At 43.9% G+C, this 17366-nt stretch overlaps 1 protein-coding gene across 1 annotated transcript in view; it reads left to right on the top strand.

Moving 5' to 3' along the window:
* The first annotated feature begins 5929 nt into the window (after positions 1-5929).
* The window catches only part of WWOX (WW domain containing oxidoreductase), a 912702-nt gene continuing 901265 nt past the window's right edge, over positions 5930-17366 (top strand). Inside the window, exons 1-4 of the mRNA XM_006087054.3 lie at positions 5930-6142; positions 11838-11902; positions 12726-12783; positions 14603-14781. Coding sequence (XP_006087116.1) covers positions 6036-6142; positions 11838-11902; positions 12726-12783; positions 14603-14781 — 409 coding nt within the window. The 5' untranslated portion in view covers positions 5930-6035. The remainder of the gene's footprint in view (positions 6143-11837; positions 11903-12725; positions 12784-14602; positions 14782-17366) is intronic.

Below are 17366 nucleotides of genomic sequence, written 5' to 3'. Positions count from 1 at the left end.
TGCCTGACTTGTGTTGGGCATTTTACTGGGAACTTTCTATCCATTATACTGCTTAATTTTCTCAAAAATATTATGAGGGCACACTTCTGAATTGGGGAGTACTTTGTAAATTATATAATTGTCTAACCATTATGCTGTACACCTGAAACCAATATAAAATATTGAATATCAACTCCAACAGAAAAAAATAATAGCTAGCTTTGTGCCTGGCACTGTGCTGAAATTTTTTGGTTCCCCACCCCCTTCTGGAACATTTACATGAATATGTTTGACAGAATCTGGGGTGAATCTTGGGCTCCAGGGCTTGGAGTCCTTGGAAAAATTCATTTGCAAGAAAGTGACATCTTGGAAACTTTGGTTGCCCAAATAAGACACTCTAAACAAGTGATAGGAGACTTTAAACCAAGCATATCAAACTTGCGGCCGGGGATCTGCATGCGGCCTACAACAAATATTTTTGCGGCCCAGCCAATATAACGGTATGTAAGAAACATTTTAATAAAAATTTTGTAACTTAATTTTTACAATATCATGTTATACATAATCCTATATAATAAAAGCCTAATATACAAATCGACCAAATGGCGGAACAACCGGTGGAATGACGGGTCACTATGACGCGCACTGACCACCAGGGGGCAGACGCTCAACATAGGAGCTGCTCCCAGCCAGCAAGCCTAAGGCTGGCCAAGGCAGGTGCCAGGGGAGCCTCCCCTAACCCCCTGATTGCCCTGCCGGTTGCCCCACAGATTGGCCCTGATCACCGGCCAGGCCTAAGGACCCTACCCATGCATGAATTTTGTGCACCGGGCCTCTAGTTATTAATAACGAACTACAATGTTCGCTAATGACTAATTACTATAATTGTGTTGCATTCATTTCCCTTATGCGCCTTATGCGCAGGCGCACCATTTCTCTCCAATAATATTAGCAGCAAATATTTTAGCAGCCGATTGCCACATCATTAGTCTTGTACTGACTTGTTTGGTGTGTGCAAAAGGAAATATTTCGCTTTCAGAGAATAAGAAAAATAGGTTTATTTGCATTATGCTTATTAATTTGTGCAGTATTCAGTGTCTGGTAAGTTAATATTCAAGAAAAAATATCAATTTTTATTAAAATGTTCTATTATTTTATGTTAACGCTTACTCATTTATTTCAGTTCTTTGTATTCAGCATGTCTCTATCGAAATAAACATATGTTTTTATGCAAATTGAAACTTTGTTTTTTGTGGCCTCACATAAACTTAAACCTTGTTTATTTGGCCCGTGTGAGCCTTTGAGTTTGACATGCTTGCTTTAAACAGAATGGACTCCTCACCACAATTTTTAACTGACTGGGGGCAATAAGACTGCCCCCTGGAGGGTGATTCTTCTCTCTATAGGGCAGAACATAACCTGGAGTGAAGTTAGTCTGGAAAAGAATTTTGTGAATGTTGGCAAGTTAACAATTATACACTAAAGCTACACCGAGGCCTTTAAATATAAATTAAACAGATGAAATTTCCAAACTTAAGTGTCTGATTTCCAGAAGTCACTGCAGTGGATGTGATGAGTTCAGCAGGTGAGAGTGCCTCCTTGTGGCCCATGGGAAAATGAGCATAACTGTTTAGTCCTGGGGACTTTAAGACAAAATCACTCTCTCCTAATGCTTCAAGGATTCGGGTTCTTTCTCTTTAAAGCAAAGATGGCAGAAGGCTGTTACATCTAGGTGTGTGTATGAGGAGGGTAATATGAGTATTATTTGTACCGTCCTCAACTTTTCTGGATGATTGAAATATATTTTTCATAAAAAACATGTTGAAAAAAATAGATTGTTAAAAATAAATAAAAGTAGAGCAGGTGTAATCATATAGAAAATAGAAGTACTTTAAGTGGGATATATTTAGCTTTATGAAAAATTCACTTCTTTTACCTTATTTTTCTCACTTTCCCATGGAAGAGTGAAAACCCCTGGGCATCCACTTGAGGATCAGCACTGGAAACCCCCTTTTCTGGAAAGGCAGCCGACGGGGCATTTGGTTGAAAAGATGAGTTTTGGGGGCAGTATCCTTGTTTGGATTCCAATTCCAGCTCCTGCTGGCTCTTCCTTGCTAAGTGACCTTGGACAAATTACTTAAATTCCTTGTGCTCTAGTTTCATCATCTGTAAAAACTGGGTTGATAATAACGAAATAGGTAACGTTAAATGACTTGGCCACTGTCACACACATTAGCTGAGTTTGGTTCCAATGGTAAATTATAGGAAACCCTCCCCTGTCTCTCCATAACTATAGATCTTGGTTCAAACTTCTCTTAGAAGCCCCAAATCCATAGTTCTTTGCGTATCTGTTGGTCTTATCATAATTGACTGATACTTAGAGACAGGGGTGTTTCATTTTTCTTGATTTTTCTCAGAGACATAGCATACTTTTATTTTCACTTATTGTGTGTTAGAGCGAATAAGTGAAATGCAAACACAGCTTCCTATGTAAGGCCACATTGATGGGGGAGAGTTTTCCCTAAGAATGCTGCTCAATATCCTTCCTTATTGGTTACCTCCCATGAGACGTTTATCAGAAGAGCCAAGAGGCTTCCCAGGTCTCCTTAGCATAGTGAGTTTGGCAGCAAAACACATGGCTTAATTTCCCAAGAAACGGTGACTTAAGTTAAAATAGGTTTTGCAGAATTGTTGGGGTATTTGTGTGTCTCATTGGGAGGGAGATGACCATCATTGTGGTAATGATAATGAACTAAAGAAAAATTCCTCTAAAACTTGTGCCCACCCCATGACAAAGGCCAGGTTGCTTTCAGCAAAAACTGATCAACCTTATGTTCATCACTTGTCAGTTGTTGCAGAAGTGATCAACCAAAAAGAAAAGGCAGTTTAAGCGTAGAAATCCTTGTCAAGAATTAGACTTTAGTCTTGTAAAAGCATGGGCAGAGAGGGCCATCTGGTGTGCAGTTGTATAACCACACAGTGAATTTCTTATTTTAGCCTCCTCACCAGTAATCCATGTGATTCAATTCACTTTACAAAAACAAACCTTTCTTTAGTCTTCCTAGAGGTACATGTTAAAGATCTCAGCTCATTCCCAAACTTAAGGCTCCTCAAACCCCATAATAATCTTACAAGTTAAACAGGGCTTGTCCTCTGATAGATCCTTGTAAGACCAATGTCAAAGTCATGTGTAAGTTAAAGTCCAAGGGGCACAGAAACTATGAGTAAATAGAGGAAGCCAGGGAGAGGGGGAGCAAGAGACCATGAAATCCACAAGAATTTAATAATAAAAACAACAATAACGGCCTGTCCTTGAGTCCCTCAGGCCCTTATAACATTTTAATTTAGCTTATGTGCACCCTGATCGAAAACTTTTGAATGAGTCTCTGTTGCTTTCAGTCAAATCAGCATGAGTTAAACAGTTATCAGTTTGTGCGAACTCAAAAGGCATAAATCTTAAAATCTGGCATGCCCACTCTCACAAGTCCCCGAATGCCTACATGCCTGATTTCTTTAACCTTCTGATAGAGGCCACAGGCAAGGTGTAGGAAGAGAGGAATCAAATGAGGTTATTACAACCATGTGGGACCATTATTGGTGTCTCTGGGCCACCCAGCCAGACTTCTGTCAGTTCATGTCTCTCATCTGATGAACTAGGAATTGGAGTGGCAGGTGCTCTCAGACAAGGCTAGGGAACTTAGCAATCAGAACCAGCAGTGTCTGAGTACCACCTATGAATCTCTAGCCAATGTTTTAAATAAATCTCAGCACTTGATTTACGAGTTAGTAATTTCCTGACTAATTGTCAGTGTAGATAAGTGGTTCTCAACAGGGGGAACAATGGTCAATGTTTGGAGACATTTTTGGTTGTTACAGCTGTGGGAAGGGAGACATACGGGTATCTAGTGAGTAGAGGCCAGGGATGCTGCTAAATGTCCTCCAATGCACAGGAAAGTGCAACAAAGATTTACCTGACCCTACATGTCACTAGTGCTGAGGTTTGAGACTCCGGTGTCCATGGCAGGAGAAGCAGAGACGGAATGGTTAAAGTGGTGGGAAGAGCAGAGGGTTGGCCCAAAAGTTGAGAATTCTACCAAGTGGACCACTACCCAGTCTGGGGAAGATACCATACTCTGACCCTACCTTTGTGCCAAGTCACAGGCAACAGGTGCTTGTAGAGGCTCTGGTGAGGGTAACTCAAGATAAAAATCTAAGCAGTCAATCCTTGAAAAACTAAGCAAAGGCAGAGGTACTGATTAGAGATACTGAAGCTAATCAGTTTGACTCCATTCACTCCCCCGCCTCCTTACCATTAGGAGACTTTGTCACCTAATTTCCTATTCATATCTACCAAAGGAATAAATTGGCTGGGGTGACAGGGCCAAGGGTTAAATTGGGGTGAGCAAAAGAGCAGCAATTTAATGGTAGCTTACTTAAATGCACACGTATTTGGAAAGAGTGATGTTTCCGTAGGTCTGAGATGAGATAAAGGGTCTGTTAAAATGAAAACATGCTTTCATTAAGTTAGCTTTTGTTTTTTTCAAAGTAAAGCGAGTCTCTCCTCTAAAGAGCATGCAAATCAAGAATCACAAAGAATATCAGTTTTAGGACTTGAAGAAAACTAAAAGCAACACTGATCACCACCCCCTCCTTTAAAATAGGTAGTTCTTTTGAAGGAGGCTTGCATTCTTCTGCTGATTCTACTGGCCAGAGAAATCATGGTCAGTAGATTTCCTTGTAATGCTGGGCGATGTAGCAAGTTCCAAGGAGAAAATGTTCTGGAAAATGCCTTGGGTGAGGTCAAGTTGAAGATATACTTCTGGTTTTTGACACAGGACATTAGAGGATACTTATAGGTGTGCTCCAAGAGGACTTCAGAACATCCACTTTGTAAATTTGAAATTTTGTTTCAAATTAGGTTTATAGAAGGCCAAACCTAAGGGATCACATTCATTCATTCATTCATTTGTCTATTCATTTCATTTAATAAACCTGTTGATCTAGGCCAGGAGTGGGGAACCTTTTTTCTGCCAAGGGCCATTTGGATATTTATAACATAATTCCCAACCATACAAAATTATCAACTTAAAAATTAGCCTGCTATATTTGGTCAAACATTTAATTTACTCACCGTAATGAATTGACAGGGCCAGACCAAATGATTTCCCCAGCCTTATACTGCCCCCAGGCCTGAGGTTCCCCACTCCTGGTCTAGGCATTTTACTAACTGCTAGTGATAGAAGCATAAAATGCGGTGCTCTATTAGTTTAGTCAGGCTTATGCAGATACATAAATAATTCTTAAACGTTAACCCTTTATTATCAACAGAACCATCTTCTGGCTGTAAGAGTTCTCTGCAAGACTGGTTAATCAGATGAGTGAATGTGCATTTTTAACCGTCTCCAAGTTTTATAATATTGTGTTTACAGGCACAAATAAGTTTGTGAATCAGCCTGGGTGATGGAAAACGCTGGAAGCTTTCTGAGCAGGAACGTTCACTCTAACGTTCTCAAACAAGAACAGGCGAGACTCCGTAATATCAGCATTGAGCCACCCTTTCTTTCTGCTCCACTGTAGTCTGGCTGGTCCTGAACTACATTTCCCAGGATGCCCACTTGCAAGAGGACCTGTAGGATTGGTCAGAATAATGCGGACGTGATTACGGGTCGCCTAGCAACGTGCGAAGTCCTGGGCCCTGATTGGATGTCCTCTCCCCTTCCCTGCGGCCGGGGTGATAACGAGGCTCAGCTCCATTTCCACAGTCCTAGAGCGTCACCAGATTTTACTTCCAGCTGAGCGGCAGTGCCATCTCCTCGGCACTTTTACTACCGTTCTTCTCAGGCTCCGCCCCTTTTACCCTGGCAGCAGAGTAAATTCCGGAAACTGGATTACAGCTACCGAATCGATTGAGCGGCTCTGGGCGGCGTAGTACGCAGGCGCGAGCGTTTGGGTCTGGACGCGCGCGGGGCTCGGTTGAAGCGGGAGTGAGTTTCTGGGCGCGAGTCCCGGTAGCGGGCGGCTGATTGCACGGGGGACCCAGCGCCGCCTCTGCCGCCATGGCAGCCCTGCGCTATGCGGGCCTGGACGACACGGACAGCGAGGACGAGTTGCCCCTGGGCTGGGAGCAGAGAACCACCAAGGACGGCTGGGTGTACTATGCCAAGTAAGAGGGCTGCAGGGGAGCCGCCGGGAGGCCGCCAGGCCTGGGACGCACCTGCCGTGGGACGCACCTGGGACCTGACGGCCTCACGGGCCCCGGACACGGCTGCCCTCGAACCCCGCCTGCGCGGGGTGGGGAATGGCCTGCGTTCCAGCTTGGTGAGGTCGGGCCAAGTGGCAGTGACATTGAGGAGCGTCCAGGCTCCTGAGAAGGGACCCTCCTCTCTCTGGGGCCTGGGTCGAGCCGTGGTCACCTGGGGGCGGCTAGGCGCGCCCTCTGCTGCTCAGGAAGCAGCGCTGCACAGTGCAGTGAGGGCAAACCGGCCTTATCAATCCCTTTCCCCCCCAAAATCAGAAACAACAATAAAAAAATGCAGGTGTCCATCTCTCTCCTCGGGTCTGGGTTGGAGACCTACGAGTGTGTGTTTTTAACAACTGTCCTACTGTATCTGTGTATATGTGTATACATATGTGTATACATATGTTTTTGCACATATACTATAGCTAATATAGCTTCATTATAGTTTCACGGCAAAGTTTTAGAAACACTGGCAGAGCCTTTCTCCCTACACTTACTGTATGTACGACCTCGGGCCATTGACAGAACTCTCAGTCACAGTGTTCTCATCTGTAAAATGGGTTTATATGAGAGTTTTAGTTCAGGCAATGTACAAAACGCACTTAGCTCAGGTTCAGTAAGTACGCTATGCTCCGTAAACGTTAGTGTTTCAGCACCTCCTGAGGCCTGAAATTACAACCACCTGGGGACTGTCATAAGTACAGATTTCAGGTCTTCACAGAGACCCTCAGGCACCTCAGGTAGCAGACACCTAATGTGGGGAATCTTTTTTTTTTTTTAAGCTTTCCAGGTGAGTCAGACTATGACTTGGCTTTTAAATCAGTGTTTTTCAACATCTGGTAAACTCAGTTATATCTTTTACTTGGTTTCACCTCCAGAGATTCTCATTTGATCGGTTTTCCTCTCCTCCCCATTGGTATGTGGTATAATCTTCCCCAATGAGTCTGATCTACCCAATATTACGGACCAACAGCAAAATAAGACCTTGCTGAGTTCATTCAAGATTCATTGGGATCTTACGTGCCAGTCGTTGTGCTGGGCCCTGGTTATCCTGAGATAAATGAAATCCAGTTGTCACCCTTAATGAGTGCCCAGTCTTACAGGGTAGAGTGACAGTGAGGTAGTCCTGGTGCATGGTGTGTGGTGAGCAGCAGTCTGTCGAACAGCAGGCATGTGTGGGTAGAAGGGCACCCTAGGTGAGATGACCTGGTAGAGCTGGCACCTGAGCTGTGCTTTAGAGCACAGGTAGAAGTGGGCAGGTGGAGGGGGCAGGAGGGCAGCCCAGGTTGAGGAGACAAAATAGAGCCCCTGCATGGTCTGTGTGGTGATGTAGGAACGAGCAGATCCAGGCAGAGGAGGAAAGGCCTGGCTTACAGAGGCCCTTTTTTGCCCCATGGAGGAGCTGGGCCTCTGTTGTCAGGACCCAGGGGCCCTCTGAGGGATTGGGGCCAGAGAGTGTCGCCGGGGTTGTGTCTTCAGAAAGATGATTCCTGCTCTGGAGAACTGAAGGGACAGTTTAGCAGCAGGGAGTCACTAGGCTGCTGCAGGGCTCCAGGCAGCTCCTGAACGGGCACTTGCTGTTCCCTGTGCCTTTTCCTGAAGGGCCCTTTCATCCCTCAGAGCTCAGCTTAATGCACTGCCCAAGGCCCCTTCTGCTTTTGCCCCACCGGAGCACAAGCCTCCCAGCACCTTGATCTCTGCCTCCTGGCACTTAGCATTGTCCATAGTTGTCTCATTCCTGCTCTTCCCTGATGGCTCTGTCTCCCTCCCTAGGCTGTAAACTTCCCGAGGGCAGGGGCTTTTTCTGGTTTACCTCTGTATCCTCAGTGCTCAGCACTGTGAAATAGATCCACGGGGAAGGAATAAATTAACTGTGTACTGAAGGTTTACCGTGGGCCTCCGTGGGGAGGTGGTGGAGTAGGCCCTGGGACTGAAAAGATGCACACAACCGCTTCCTGCTTTCGGGACCCTCCTGCTCTTCTGTGGGGCCTGACCTTGTCCTGGCCACTTACCTCAGGCTCCTGGCTTCCCTTCTGGTTTGCCTGGAGCCTGGTGTTAGGTCTGCAGGTTCCCCAGAGTCTGCTCACCCTGCCTTGTCCCCTTGCCCCTGTCCCTATGTTGGGTGGCCTTTCCCACTTGCTTCCTTCCTACATGGCATCCAGTGTCTGGACGCGGGGCTCTTCTTTCATGAAATAAGATCTGTACATGCCAGCCAGCTCCTCTGAGAGCTTCCAGGAGCCCATGGCCAGGGGCCTCAGGGAACACCTATGTGTTCTCTGAAAGCCACCCCCTAGCCTCCACCATTGTTTCAGGTCTCCCACTGGCCTGCCTGGCCCCGTTGTTTACACTGACTGGTGACAAGGCATGGCTGGCTCCCAGCTGGGGGCACCTCTTCCCAGTCCTCTGTTCCTTGGCTCTCAGAGCTGAAGGATGTCTCGGACCAATCCTAACCCTGGATTCCCAGCAGTCCCCTTGATCTCGCCTGACCTGCAAGCATCCTGGCTCTTCTTTCCCCTCTGAACTCTGGGTCACTTGTCTTTCTCTTGGGGTTTGGGGACCTTCACTAACGGGCTAATAGAAGACTGTCCTTCAGGTAGTTCCTGTTTCCCAACTGTCTTCCTCCCATTGCAACAGGGCCATGCCCCAGGACAGGCTGTAGCCCAGCGAAAGTGGTGTCTTGTGGAGTCCCCTTTCGCCTTGCCCTCGTCTGTTGTGTGCTTTTGTTGGCTCCTGTCCTTCCCCACATGCCCATGGTGCACTCATGGACCTCAAGGCAAGTCTGTCATATGGCTCCAGGGCCACCAGTCGGGGCTCCCAGGGAGGAGCTGTTTGCACCACCAGGCCTTCTTCTCTACCTCTGCCTGAACCAGGAGATGGGGACATAAGGGTGAGGTCTCAGTGTAGGGGCAGCCACCTAGACCTCCCTGGGTGGCCTACCCAATCCCCCTATTCTTCTGATGCCCTCTTGGCAGCTAGCCTAGCCCCATGGGGAGATGGGTCCCTCCCCCAGGGCTGGCTCTCCTCACAGGCAGCCCAGGGTCTCCCAGTGAACTTAAACTGCTTTAAAACAACAACAACAAAAACCTTAAAAGAGCATACTTGAAAGTGAAATCTATGCAATATAGCATGAATTTAATTTTGATCCCTTTGGCTTAAATAAAGATCACTGTTAATTATCTTTTTAAATGACAAAAAGCTTAATGAAAGAAAAATAAAAGAGGGCTTCTGTTTAAGGGAGAATAAGATAACACTGGGAACATGTGTCATAGTTTTTTGTGCATTAAAAGGTCACTTTAGGTTATAGTTAAAAAAACACTTTAATTTTTATATGTAAGCATTAAGTTAATATAATACTTCTATGTGAAAGGTATGGCTCTTAGGTCTTCACACGTTAACCCATTCAGTTCTCTTTAACCCCAAGAAGTGGGTGCTGCTATTAACCTCATTTTACTGATGGGGAAACTGAGGCACAGGAAGGCTAAATAACCTCCCAGGGCACTGGCTGGTGCATGGGAGAGCCAGAACCCATGGGCATCAGGCTCTGGAATCCTCACAACCACATTACACTGTCTTCACCTCAGCTAGGCCCCGTCCTCCCACGGGTCACTGTGCCCCGCAGGGACGGTTGGCAATGTCTGGAGACAGTTTATGTTTTCACAGTCACTGGGAGAGGTATTTTGGCAGCTAGTGGGTAGAGACCAGGGAAGCTGCTAATCATCCCACAATGCACAGGACGGCCCCCACAGCAAAGAACCATCCAGCCCGTGTGGCCCCAGTGTGAGCGTAAGAAGCCCTGGCTTAGGCATTTTCTGTCAAAGTGGAGAACATGGCATGACAGTGTTTGTTTATTTTATTTAAAAAAAATATTTCTCAGGATAAAAGAAAACATTGTTCTGAGTGAGTGTTTCACCTTCTTGGGAAAGCATTTATTCATTCCACATGCTTACATTTGAGCACCTACTATCGGCCAGGCGCAGGGCTAGGTGTCTGAGGGTTCATCTGGATGCTAGAGTGTCAGCATTCTACTCCCGAGGGCAGGTGTTTTGGAGCTGGGTTCCAGGCTCATTTGATACATGCCTTTGGGATGACAAGTACTTTTAATGTCAGACAAAGGAAAATGTGATCCCATCTGTAAATTTCCCCGAAGAAGCAGGAGCCAGGCAAAGCCAAGAGCAGGAAATTTTATATTGTTGCCAGTGTTTGGTTTATCTGATTGCTGTTCCCTTAGTTTGCAAGAAGCAGGGGTCCTGTCAGTGAGGGGCCGGTTATCCTTCTCAGGGAGTCTGGGCTTCCGCTTTTGCAAGTAGGATTTGATGGTGGTCATGTACAGACAAGGAGGAGTTGGTCCTTGATACTGATATCCTTTGCTTGTACAGTAGATTGATCAGTCGCCAATCACTGTTGCAGCTCTGGTGTCTCCTTGACATGAGTGTGTGGCCAGGGAGACTGGCTGACTAGATGCAGGTGGCACAGGAGCTCAGGTCCGCCTCTGAGTCCAGTGACCGTGCTGTCCCTGCACTGGCCACGCCGATTTTATACAAACAGACCAGAGGCAGCAGTTCCTGAAAAGACCTTGCTTTTGACGTGTAAAATTTTACATCAAGTTTATGCTCTCCATACTTAATTCTCCTTCAAATAAGTGATAGAGAAGGAATATTCAAATTTTATCATCTAGAGGTCCTTGATTAAATATTTTCTCCTTTGGCAGGGGGATGTGAACTTAGGAAATCATCCTCCCCTTTGATTCACTCTTGAAACATCCAGCTGTTTCCCTGATGAAGTAATTTTATGTTTTTCTTCACACTTTATCACCTGCTGACAGGTGTCTAGTCTGTTATTGGCTTACGATTTTAATTGTAACTTTGTGTGCATTTCTGAGATGAAATGCTAAATTTGACACAGAGATCAGACTAGTTTGTATATTTGATTTGTTCAAAATAATAGCTAACACTTTTGAGGGCTTCTTATATGCCAGGTACTGTGTTTAACCCTTTGTATGCAGTATCCTCATAACATTCCCCTGAGGTCAGTGCTGGGATTATTTCCATTTTGCGGATGAGGAAGTTGAGGCCCTGAGGTTGAGTAACTTTGACCAAAGGCACACAGCTTGGTGACCTATGCACTCTTAATTACCTCTTGGGAGAAATTAGGAATCAGTAGTTAAAAAACACTTTGAAATTATATCTTTGGGAGGAATAAACATTAAGATTACAGTTATATCTAAGTATCTAAATATCAGCATTATGAATTTGACTGAAGTTTATCAATCTATCCTGGAATAAAACTAAAACAAATATAAAACAAAGCTCCTCTCTAGATATGTGGAGTGGTTGAGCTGGCTTCCTAAAGCTGAATTTGCGATCCTCCTCCCTCCCTCCTGCGCCCCCCAGCCAGTGTGTAAAGGCAGGCTTTTAGGACATTTCCAGAGATTGCTGCTGCTTCCAATCTAGGGAATTGGACTTGATGCAAACAGTAACATTTATGTTCTATTTCTCCCTGAATGTAAATTCACTGCTCTCAAGAGATAGTATTATTTGGGAGAGAAAAAATTTAATGCACTGGATTGATTTTTAGAAGTATGACTTTTACTCATTGTTGTTTTGTGAATTTCTTTTAATAGTCACACTGAGGAGAAGACTCAATGGGAACATCCGAAAACTGGAAAAAGAAAACGAATAGCAGGAGGTTTGTATTTTGAGGTCATAAAGCAACACCCTTTGTATGTAAAGCTTTAATTAGATAAGAGAACATCCCAGGCAGGGAGGTGACAGGTCACTGTGTCATTCTGGGAAGGCCCTCTAATAGCGACTCTCACTCCCAGGGGCTTGTGGGATTTGGCAGAAGGAGGTGATGAGGTCTTTGGGTGGAGTGGTGAGGATGATTTCTTACCGGTCTTAAATTAAAAAGTATACAAACAGTAGAGGCCTTTGACTCACAGTTTATTAGGTTTTCTTATAGCTGCACTGACTGTAAACTTGTTCTTGGTGCCTGTTGTGGAATTAAATATATCAGAGTTTGATGGGATTCCATCGAGATCGCCATGACTTATGGGTGCTTTTGAAGAAGTGTGTCACCCACGGAATAGAAGTATAAGAAGGTCTATACTTGAATAGACAGTATGTACCGATGGAAAAAAAAATGGAACTGCTTTATATTGAATAAGAGGCATCGTGAGTCAGCATACAAATGGTGTTGTAAAGATACATTCTGTGAATTCATTCAAGGGAGAATTCACATTGACTGGAGCAACCAGTAAAGTTTTCATCAAAAGCAGGAGCTGAAGCTGAGTGGAGAGTTTAAGAACGACCAAGAATGAAACAGTTTTATTTCTAAGCCAGAAACAGTTTGGGCTAACGGGCCTTCAGCAACTGACACAGTGGGAACACGTGACCTGGGTGTGGTCTGGGGGCATAGGCTTCAGGGGGCAGGGCCTCTCTCCTGACCAGGAGGACCTTCTCAGTTCACCCCACCCCTACCTCCTGTAGACTCAGTCTTTCCTATGTTTCAGATTTGCCATATGGATGGGAACAGGAAACGGATGAGAATGGACAAGTGTATTTTGTCGAGTAAGTGTCTACATAGTAACTGTTCTCAGCCATTTTACTTTAAATATTTTTATCATAAAAATAATATACATTGACTATAGGAAAATATGGCACAGTATATAACGTAATCTTAATAGGAATAACTACTTTTACAATTTTTGCATTTATTCATCCACTCTGTTTTATATACACACACTTTCTTAAAAAAAAAAAAAGATGGAAATGTACTTTGTGAACTGCTTAGTAGCCTGTTTTTCCACATAGTGTATTTGTGAGCATTTTCACATATCCTTATATATTTTTCAAGTAAATGTTTAATGGCTATAGAGTATTATTTTGTAGAGAGAGCGGGCAGTGGTGTTGTTAAATTCCTATTATTGGGCAGCTGTACCTATAAATAATGTTTTGAACATTCTTATCTGTAAAACTCTCTTTAGAGTAAATTCCCATAACAAACAACAGTAGTAACCACCGGTCTAGCACACTGTGTGAGCCAGGCGTGATTCTAGTCACCTTATACCTGTAGTAGTAGCTCATTCAATCCCCACAGTGCCCCAAGGGAGGCAAGCCGGCCCCGGGCTGCCCTGGCTGGTCATCTGACCTCCCTGGGCCTGCTGGAGGGTGTGCTGGCTCATGTTAACACAGCTCTCTGGCGGGAAAGTCCAGATTTGTTACCACGGTGTAAGTACTTTCACCACAGCCTGTTTCAAGCTCCCAAGTTGAAGTCACCGAGGAGTTGGGGAGGAATATTTATGCACATCGGGCTCTTGCAAGCCCATGTGAACTGGGTCCAGCATAGCACTGCTCTGTCGTCTGCATGTAACATTGGAGTGCAAACGTTTATCTGGCAGCTATGGCTGTAATTACAGTGAAAGTTGGATTATTTTTGGGTCTCAGTATTTATAGGATGATAAGTATAGTTGTAAAACTATATATACTTTTACAAATCTTGAAATCTCATCTCTTTTTGGAAGTTCTTACTAAGTTTTTAAGATATTTGAGGTCTTTATCTCAAATCCCAAGAATTTAAAATGCAATAAATACTTTACATAAGGAGTAACCTGTTAATCCATGTGTCCCAAATATATTTTAATATTGTTTTTACAATATTGTGATCAATTCCAAATCAAAATTAGAGTGCTTGTAGGAAGTATGAGTACAGTCTTAACAGGAAAATCTTTAGAAATTTAGTAGTTGGTCGGTTTCATATTTACTGTTGAGTTTTCTGTTTCTCTACCAATCTTCTTAGGCCCTTGCACAGGGCCAAAAGATTTAATTGAAATCTAAAAAGAGTGACTGACAGATCTTATAGCCACATTTACATGAATTGAAAACAAACCTAAAGCCTTCTTCTTTTTTGAGATTTAAGGGCACAAGGCATAGTGTATGTTACAGCGTATTTTACAGGCAGTTCTGAAGGAAAGGAGCAGACGACTCTCTTTCCTGGCAGGAATGTAGTTCTTCTTGAGGCCAGAAGATAGACTACATGGACTCCAGTTCTTTCTGGGGTTAAGAATAAGCCGTTTTGCCCTAGCTGGTTTGGCTCAATGGGTAGAGTGTTGGCCTGCGGACTGAAGGGATTCCGGCCAAGGGCACATGCCTGGGCTGCGGAGCAGGAGGCAGCTGATCAGTGATTCTCATCATTGATGTTTCTATCTTTCTCTCCCTCTCCCTTCCTCTCTAAGATCAATAAAATATATTTAAAAAAGAAAAAAAAAGAATAAGCCGTTTTAGTACATGAAGAAAGGGGTTTGTCTAGCCTAAACTGTAACATTATCTTACACTTATAAACACCTGTGCTCACTGCTGTGGGGTCACTGCTTTCTCCTTTTCTTTGCAGCCATATAAATAAAAGAACTACCTATTTGGACCCAAGATTGGCATTTACTGTGGATGATAATCCTACAAAGCCAACCAACAGACAGAGATACGATGGGAGCACCACAGCCATGGAAATACTCCAGGGCCGGGACTTCACTGGCAAAGTGGTTGTAGTTACTGGAGCTAACTCAGGAATAGGTAGGCCACTAACTTACAGTTATTTTTATTATTATTATTATTATGACTGCTATAATGAAATCTTACATAGTGATTCTCTAATTTAAAAACGTACTTATAGCCTTTTCAGCTATTGCTTAGTTAAAATCCTGCTCTCTTTTAAAATCCCAGTGTTACCATGAAAGGCTGTGTAGGGGCTGACCTTGTCTTCTGTGAAAGATGCACACTCCGCAAAAGATCATGGCTGTTTTGGGGTTCAAGGGTTAGAGACACCAGTCTCCCTCTAAGAGCTTCTGACCTGGTCTGTGTGGTGTATGGACATATTCCAATTACTTGGGTTGTTGAAACCGAAATTGATTGGTTAGTGGAATAATAGGGAACAACGACGTATCATGATTTTGTTACTAAGGATACTGCAGGTTTCAGTTGGTCATTGAGAATATAATTTTCCTTTGGGTAAAGGATTTCATTTCTTTATAAAGTTGGACAATTAGTGCATGCCTTAACCTGTAAATTAATCCTGCTAATTGCTGGTGTTGAACCACAATGACCATCATGAGGTAGGTGGCTCAAGGGGTGTTCTTCCCTTAGCATCATGGGCGGTTAAGGAAGTAGCGGCAAAGCAGATGCCTGTACAGTAACTCTCCATAGGATTTTACTCTTACTTTGTCTTTGTCCATTTACATCAATATCTGGATCTGTAAGAACCAACTGCTTTGAGTAAGGATATGCATCTTAATTTATGGAGACAAAAGATGGGATTGCATTCAGCTGTCTTCTGGAAGGTTCTCTCTGTCCTTTGACCACTCCCACCCCCAGTGCCCCTCCCTTGTCGATCTTCTCTTTCTTACCCCTTTGTGCATGTCCTGTCCTCTCTCCTTTCTCTTTCTTCATTTTCAGTAACCCCTCTTGAAGCCCCAGAATCATTCCCTAGCATCATCAGCTCATGCTCAGGAGGTGAAAACACAAGTTAGAGGATTAGTTATTGTGCAGGGTCTACACTCTAATGAGCTACAGTCTGCAGAACTTGTGACTGCACTTGTCTGTGAAGGCAAAGAAGCAACTGGAGTTTGTTTATTTCAGTGGTTCTCAACCTTCTGGCCCTTTAAAACAGTTCCTCAGGTTGTGACCCCCAACCATAAAATTATTTTCATTGCTACTTCATAACTGTAATTTTGCTACTGTTATGAATCGTAATGTAAATATCTGATATGCAGGATGGTCTTAGGCGACCACTGTGAAAGGGTCGTTCGACCGCCAAAGGGGTCGCGACCCACAGGTTGAGAACCACTTGTTTATTTGAAAGAGGTTTATTTAAAATCAATTCGCAGACCTCACCCTGGGCTCAGAATATGTTCAGTGCAATTTTCTGAACTTGTTTTGGGATGAGTTCTATATAGTTACCATTGGTAATCAAAACTGATGACACTATATTAAAAATAATGGCTAGATCCCCAGTCATCGAAGAAAAAATAGGTTGTGTTCATTGCATTGACTACTGTTATGTGAGGTTGATGACCAATCAATACATGTAGCATAATTAAGAAAAAATAAGGACTTAAGTAAATAAAACCCTTTTTATTTAACACTTAGTTAACCAGAAAATTGACTAAGAGATTTCATTCCTTCACTCTTCTGCCTAGACTGCTTTTTCTTTAGTTAGATATGTGATTACTGCTGACTTTTGGCATGAGTGTTTATACTTTGTCTGATGTTTGATAACAGACCTTCGGATATGGCTAATGCTCTGTCAGGGCTTTGCAACATCAGGCTTATGGCATTGTAATCCAGGACGAATCAAGTAGGTTCATACAAAGAGCTATGTTGAGTTGGATGTTTAATCATGATTGAAGAGGAGGAGGATATTCTAAAACGGGGATAAGTGTGGTGTTGATCAGAATGGACCTTGAACCTCTTTGAGGAAAGCCCAGGACTTTGCCTCTTCACGGCTCCCATGTCCCTTTGAAGACTCTTCTTTCTTGATGTCCATAATCCATTTTGTGGACACTGCAAGCAGGCATCTGTGGTCTCGACAGATACAGTGGCCAATTGTGAAAGGAAGGGATGTTAGGGAGGGTCGTAGGTAGACCAGCGCTTTCTATTCAGGCACGGCTGCTATTTCCCCAGCTCCAACCTTCCCTCAGAAATTGCCTTTAACACTGCCCATTCCCTTCTCCACTCTTGAGAAGCATAAATCTAGGTGAGTGCTGAAGGTTTTTATTCTTAATTTTTAAAATAATATTGTACTGAGCATTCCAGGCAATCAAATCCTTGCAAATTACTTCACTCTGCAGCAGTGGTGGTATCAGGCTTAAAGAAAAGAGGCTGAAGACAGGCACAGGGCTCTCGTCGTTGCTGAGTTAGCCTTTGTGTCCCACGTGGCTGTCTTAGAAAGTGTCCTTGCCCAAGTAGGCTGCGGCTTCTAGATAAAGTCCTTCCTTCTACTGCACTGTGAAATAGGCCAATTTACAAATTGCTATCACCACTTTATTTCTGCCCATGCCAAATCAAATAGCTGAATGCAGAGCGAATCGGGCATCTTCATTTCCAAGATTTCTGGGCATTCAGGAGTCATCTCCCATCAGAGCTTTCCTTAGCCGCTCAGG

The sequence above is a fragment of the Myotis lucifugus genome, unplaced genomic scaffold, assembly GCF_000147115.1.
Source record: "Myotis lucifugus unplaced genomic scaffold, Myoluc2.0 scaffold_35, whole genome shotgun sequence".
Lineage (NCBI taxonomy): Eukaryota > Metazoa > Chordata > Mammalia > Chiroptera > Vespertilionidae > Myotis > Myotis lucifugus.
The sequence above is the reverse complement of the archived record's forward strand: the minus strand, read 5'-3'. Positions and strand labels throughout refer to the sequence as shown.